This window comes from Chrysochloris asiatica, unplaced genomic scaffold (assembly GCF_000296735.1).
Source record: "Chrysochloris asiatica unplaced genomic scaffold, ChrAsi1.0 scaffold00161, whole genome shotgun sequence".
NCBI classification, from domain to species: Eukaryota; Metazoa; Chordata; class Mammalia; order Afrosoricida; family Chrysochloridae; genus Chrysochloris; species Chrysochloris asiatica.
This window is the reverse complement of record NW_006408679.1, coordinates 4,082,673-4,089,977: the sequence shown is the minus strand read 5'-3', so window position 1 is coordinate 4,089,977 and position 7,305 is coordinate 4,082,673. Positions and strand designations below refer to the sequence as shown.

At 35.8% G+C, this 7,305-nt stretch overlaps 1 protein-coding gene across 1 annotated transcript in view; it reads right to left on the bottom strand.

Moving 5' to 3' along the window:
- Positions 1 to 2,637: 2,637 nt before the first annotated feature.
- The window catches only part of LOC102825417 (protein enabled homolog), a 198,639-nt gene continuing 193,971 nt past the window's right edge, over positions 2,638 to 7,305 (bottom strand). Inside the window, exons 15-16 of the mRNA XM_006871160.1 lie at positions 3,255 to 3,312; positions 2,638 to 2,675 (exon numbers count right to left, since the gene is read on the bottom strand). Of these exons, the coding sequence (XP_006871222.1) occupies positions 2,638 to 2,675; positions 3,255 to 3,312 (96 nt within the window). The remainder of the gene's footprint in view (positions 2,676 to 3,254; positions 3,313 to 7,305) is intronic.

Here is a 7,305-nt window from a genome sequence, read left to right as displayed (position 1 = left end):
CAGATCACAGTGTTGAGGAAAGCAGTACCTTGCTGTAATTAGAAAGGATCCCCTAAACTGGACTCAGCTTAAGACATCCAATGTACAAAAGCACAAAAACCATCATAATAATGTAGCTCCAAGGAACATAGTTTTGATAATAAGGAAAATAACATAAGCTTCTGTTTTCCATTTTAATTACTGAAATCTCTAAAAATGACACAAACTGTCATGTGTGACAGCAAATGTATACAGTAATTCAATTAAACTTCTTGGGAAGAACACAGTAACAACCTGGGATACTTAGGCAAATGATGGAAAATATAGTATGATTCAACACTGGTTCTTTTTTGTCATTTTACACAGACATCATGTAAATATAGACCAAGGCACGAAACGTCTAGTGCAGAAACCAGTTTCTTTTAAGATCTAGCATTTGAGTCTTTTAACTTTGGACCAGTTGTACCCAGTACTCTATCCTACTAGAAACAATTTAACTTAACCAACAAAGTCAGAAGTGATTCCTGACCAGATTTATAGGGGACATAAATGTTCATATGGTCAAAGTGTTTTACATCCAAAAGTATAAGAATAAAGATGAAAATGCCTCCTATTTCTTTTCAAGCATAGTACCTCATAAGCTTGCTGCAATTTTAATTCTTTGACTAGTACTGTGTGACAATGAATAGTTGCTAGAAAAAAGAACTATATATTTGAATTATGATAGCTTGTCCATCACAGTTGAATCTGAAGATGAAGTTTCTACAGAAACAGGAACTATCTTAACAAGTAAAAAAATTCCCCTCATTCCAATCTCTCTGTGAAGTGGTAACAGCTGTAATCCTGCACATTCAGAAAACTATGCTAGCAGCAAGCTTTTGTCTAATGAACCAAGATGAAAGAAATCTAGGAAGCCAATGAAAATCAACAAATGCTTCAAAATTTTAGTAAAACTTTGATAATAAAGATTTCAAAGCAATTATGGCACTTATAACAACTCAAGCATAAATCAAGATGGAGAGTCTGGAGAATTTTTGATTTGCTAAATATTTCCAAAAAGCTCTAACTGCAACATACAGTATTTTAATCTTGACCAGTTTCAAAGAAAAGAAAAGGGAGCAGATCACGTACACATACATCCATGTCAGGCGCGCACGCGCGCGCACACACACACACACGGTGGCAAGTAGAGTATCTTATTCCTTCTTCCCACCACCTACGTCTCACTTTCTCCATTAAAAAAAAAGAAAAAGAAAAAATGATGCAGAACTCCTCATTGGTCTTCCTTTACTTAATGATTTCTGTGACTTTAATTGCTATTATCATTGTTATTTCTTGCATTTCAAAATAACAACGTTCAAGAAGCAGCTTCAGTCATGAGCATGTAGTTGGACGCTTGTATAATCGCATGGGCACGGAGGTAATACTACCTGCCTAATTCAGTGATCAAACTTCTGAGTTCCACAACAAGATCTAACTTCCTGTGAAGCTCAGGATCATGTCTCAGATTGTTGAGATTACTAAAGTGAAAATACAAATAGCTAAAGACATGGTGTAAAAGGTTAAGTACTTGGTTCTGTGAACCTGTTTACCAATTAAAGTCACAAAGTATTCATCATTATTATCCATGCAGGTAACTGAACAAAAGGTAGTGCAGAAATCAACTTTAAATAAAAAGTTATTCCTCCCTCCCTCCCATCCCCTAGACTCTACACATTGTTTTCCCTGGGACTAGGCCTTGAAAATCCTGCTACATATTAGTATGTCATGCATCACGGTCTGCAATTAAAAAAGCAAATTTTGTGGTGGTTGTAATTACATTATAAAAATGTCCACATGCATAAGTCTAAAAAAAGGTTGAAAACCTACAATAAATCTACAATATACCGTTTTACATTTGACCACTGGTTTGTGTTATATAGGAGTCGTAGATTTGGTAAAGCATTGTAACAATTTAGGAAGGCAGCTATATCTTTCAATTCTGGATGGATTTTATGTTTTAATCTACAAAATTGCATGAAGGCTAACTTGAGAGGACTTCCCATCATTCTCAAGTTCTCCAAGCCAAACACATAATTTTCAGGACACTTTCTTATAAATATTTCACCCTTTGAAAACACACACAATTCCATTTGTTCCGCATTTTATGATCTTAACCTATACAGGGCTGATCTATTATTCATGGAATATCAAATATGATAGGAAGACAAACCTGAGAGAAACATTTACAATACAATTAGCATAACTTGCTAAATTTCTTCATCAGCACTCTCTGAGGAAACAAAAAAACTTTTTTAAGCCTTTCTCCTCTTTATTTTAGCAATGGATTGTGGAAAATGTGCAATTTTATCTTGACATGAAAATATTTTAGTGGACTGTGATCTTGCCTGATGGGGATAGTATTTTCTGCATAACTGTTACAGGAACTGTCTTCCATCCTGTTGTAAAGGTCAGAAAGAAGCAGCAATCTAGAAGGGAAATAGCTTATCGCCAGAGTGAAGGCTTTCAAAATCAGTTGGTTTTTCCCTCTTTCCAACTGTTTGTCTCCATGTTCTTCTTACAGCTCATGAAATGTGGGGGGTTTGTAGTTGCTGTTGCAGTTTTTGTTTCTGGGTATTTCTTTTCTCCAGATTAAAGTCCTCTCCTTAGTTTGTTTCTCTATGCAGTATTTGACTTGCTCAGTTCCTGTCTGATTGCTGGGTAGAGAAGAAAAAGCATTGAAAGTAAATACCATGATAATGAATGAAACATTCTTAAAGAAGCTTAATAAAGGGACACTATTTCTATGTATGTGTATTAATTTACTTACCCTTGGGTACAATGTGAAAACATCAATTCTGTGGGCTAAACACCAAGGCAGTGGGATAGATGTGCAAAGGTGACCTTCAGAATTCAGAAAGATCTGTTCATCTGGTCTTCCCTCTAACACTACTCTAAACCTAGAATGTTTATCCCTATTCTTACATATAACCTCCATTATTGTATTTTCATGAAAACAACACATTAGGCGGCTTTTTGCAAACCGCTCAGTCTTTGACATGCTCGTTTTACAAGCGCTATACGCGTTACATGTGTGCATTAATAAAAACCCATGATACATGAAGTAGAGAGTTATTCCTGACACCAGATGCGAATTGCAGAACAGGATACTCTCAGAAAATAATTGCTTTATGCTCAAGTAAGAAACTGGGTATTTCTTAACTTACTGACAGTGTTTTAAAGTGGTTATTCCTAAACATTATTTTAAAGAAATAGCAAATGTAATAGATACTTACCATCTATGAGCTCTTCTTTCAGTTTTGTTAATTCTTTTCTCATTTCATCTAAAATATCCTAAAATATTAGGAAAAAAGGAATCAGAAACACAGAAAAGCAAGTTACTGCTAAAAAAAGCTTATTCCTGTCATAAAATTTTAAAAATGTCTTTTGCTTCCAGAGTCCTAAAAAGACTAGGCCTTACCCCCAGCTGGTGGGACTGTAAAACAGTGCAACCATTGTGGAAAACAGTATTGCACTGCCTTAAAAAGTCAGAAGTAGAAAGAGCACATGATCCAGTAATACCATTACTAGGAATATAACCTAGTGACATGAACAGATACATGCACACCCATATCTATCATAGCATTATTCACAACAACAAAAAGACAGAAACAGACTAAGTTGCCCATCAACGGATGACTGGATAAATAATGGTACATTCATTAAACAATAACAATGAATCTGTGAAATACCTCTTAATATGGATGAACCTAGAGGACATTATGGTAAGTGAAATTAGTCAATCACAAAAGAATGAACAACAATAAAAAAAAGGGCCCTAAATGTTAAGACAGGATTCACACAGGTAGAGACTAGCCCTGGTAAATGTTATCGGTCATCCCTCCATATAAACCTTATCTTTACTTATTCTAAACTACCAAGATGTAAAACAGAACACTTTCTGAACCAATTACTTATTATCAACCAGTGAAAGGTGTGACTCAGATACTTCCCACAAAAGTTAACAGCCTCCTTCCTTTTAATCTCTCCTCTGGTACCAGCCTGCGAGGTGATGCATAAAGAAGTTGCAAGGAAGAAGGATAAATTCAACAGACAGCTCTTGGGAAATTTGTCATCTGATTTGAAGGATTGGGTTAATCATTAAACTGAAGTTTAGAATTAAAAAGATGCTTAAGGGATCATAGTTTTCAAATTATGCTTCAAGATTTGTAGGATTTTTTTAGCAGGGCTGCAAGGGCTGCCCTCTTGAGTTGAGATGCACGGGAAAGTCCCTTCTGCAGCTGGCTACGCTGTCCACTACAGAAGTTCCAGCCTGATACGTGGCTAGTCTGAAATATGCTGGAACCAGATGATACAGACTTAGTATGAAGAAAATAATGTAAAATTATCTCATTAATAATTTAAAAATATTGATTATATATCAAAATATTGCTTTGGACAAACTGGGTTAAATAAAAGAATACAACTAATTTCATCTGTTTCTTCATACTTTTAAGTTGTGAGTACCTGGAAAATCTAATTATTTATGTGACCTATATTACATCGCTTTAGAACAGTAATATTCTAGACTCTCCTCCATCAATAAAAACCACTCTATATTCTGCATAATCTTTACTTGTAAATACAACTGGAAATAACAGACACACCCTCAACAGAAATTTATCAAGATTTGGGTAATATTAAAATTATGTGATTTCCTGAAATATTACAAACCTCTGACAAAATTAAATTGTTTTCTGTTGAGATCTGTTTAAAATAAGGTTTTCATATTTAAATAAGGTTGAAACAATCATACATGAAAATAAGGCTGGATCTAGCAATAAGTATAATTACTCTATTTATCAATGAGGAAACTGAGGAGCACATATTATATGGACTCTAAAATGTACAGATACCCTTATTCAAATGAAATCTAAAATCATTCTAAAAACCAAAATCTACTATCTTCTCCATTACTTCAGATATCAAGAATTTATCATATTTTAAAATGTGTTCAAATGTGTTGGTTTAATGCTTATTTTTCCATGAAGTCAGTATTTGGTACAAAGGAAAACAACAGCTTATCAGTCACCACAGCTTCCTTTAAAACTCAAGTTTCTTAGAAAATAAACATTTTTAAATTAAAAAACCATTAAAAGCTTAGAGACAGTCATATCATCGAACACCATTGTCAACCAAATTGGAATCAGTGATGACAATCTCCAAACAGCAATGTTCACATAACTCAATTAGACTTTTTAAGTAGTTTTAGCCTTTTTAGTTAGTTTTATACTATAGAAGTCAAGTTAATCTGAAATTATTGCTAGTATTTCTCTAATTTTACATATAACTTCTATTTTGAATTCCTATTATTGCTTTACTTTTGGTCTCTTTTTGAGCCCCAGTTAAGACATTTGTAAGCATTTTAAAAAATGAGTCATAGAATGGGAAAAGCATGGATGGGAGTTTTGAAAGCAGATCTAGGTTCTGATTCTGACTCAACTCCTACTTAGTTTGGGACTCACAAGTGTCTGACCTATAGGTATACAGAATTTATGTATAAGCAGTATATTACAAAAAAATTATGAGGAGCCAGGGACAATGCCATGCTAAGAAACTTTCAAATGCCTGGCAATGAAGTCTATCATATACTCAGTAAATTAAAATTTAATTACTACATTAATATTTATATATTTACACACTATATTTATTTTCTGAGGTTATCCTAAAGTTGTTCAGTGTAAGATGAAAATGTTCACTGACCCACCTATCACATCGATGACAGCTTTCAATTTCAAAAATTTTTAAGACTTTTAATTTAAAAATTCATCACCATTTTAGAAATACAATTTTTTAGAGCTCACAATCTCATCACCTATAACCACTATTAATCTCTGCACTCTTTTTTTGAGCATCGGTCATTAAATCTAAGGAATATGCAGCCTTCAAAATATGGACAGTATCTTTCTCTTTTTCAAACACTGAGCTAACTGTACAAATTGCTTTGTTACCTAACTTGGCAAAGTGTTCACAAATCCTTGTTATAATAGTCTCAGTCATCATTTCTGGATGGCTACAGAGAGCTTCCAACTGCAACACTACATGTGGTGGTTGTCAGCTGCCGATTCTGACTCTTAGTGACCCCATGTATGCAGAGAAGAAATGTTCCAGAGAGCTTTCAAGGCTTTTGACCTTTCAGAAGCAGATCACGAACCTTGACTCTGAAACACATCTGGATGGGTTCAAACCAATCTTATGGCTAGTAGCCAAACATGTAACTGTTTGCACCACCCAGGAATGCCTTATGTGTAACTGTATGTGTCTATATTATTCTCTAAGAATAAATTCCTGAAAATGAATTTTATGGATTCAGGCAAGAAAGTTTAAGACTTGAATTGTTTCCCCACACCATCCATTAGAAAGCACTACTACCATACAAGAGTGTCTATTCTGTAACATTCTTTTTTTTTTTTAAATGTTTTATTGTCAATTATATGATAGTTTACATGGGAGAACCTCAGTTCCATATTAATTCCATTGTTTATCATTACATTGCCATGGTTCCAATCCTCTCCATGCATCGTCGTCCGACCAAAGGAAATATCCTAGAAGCCCGTGCTCTACACTCCCCACTCCCCCCTCAGTCTTCGGCCCACAGTTCCTCTCCCTCTCTGGATACAAAATCCCCAGCCGCTTCATCCCTCCATGTCATCATCTCTGTCTCCATCTCAGGCATTCCTGGTTCTCTGCTCTTATCCGTTGGTGGTCCCAGAGACCTCCGCTCCTAGACTGGAGAAATAATCGCTCTCTTCCTTGCTACAAAACATCTACCCTTGCATTTCCAACACTCACAATCCGTCTTGATAACCATTATTCACTACAGTATCGCACGTAACCCATCTGTATTTCATTTCATCAGCTCCACCTAGACAAACTGGATAGTGCTCACTGGTGATTCTGCCTTCCTCCATGTCCCCTAGCTCTAGGTTCCCTCTTGAAAGCTTGTAAGCCAGTTACTTCTTGCCTTTGTAGTCCCTCCCTCCCCATTTGGGTATCCAATGTCTAAGTTGCCCCTCTCAGTCTACTCTGTGTGTGGAAGGGGTGGGAATGTTTCTTGCTGTAAGGATTTATCACCTCCTTTGTGTCACTGCATTTGTATGCATATGTCAAGTTCATCAGCTTGGATCAGCTCAATCTTCTTTCCCCACTCCACCCCACCCTTTCTTTCTTCTGGTTGAGCTCTGATCATCCAGTCATCCAGTCCCGGTCACATGGGTGTCATCTGCAAGTGTGGGTGTTCTTGTGCACATGCCCTCTCTTCCCATCAGCCAGCAGTTCCATTCTCCA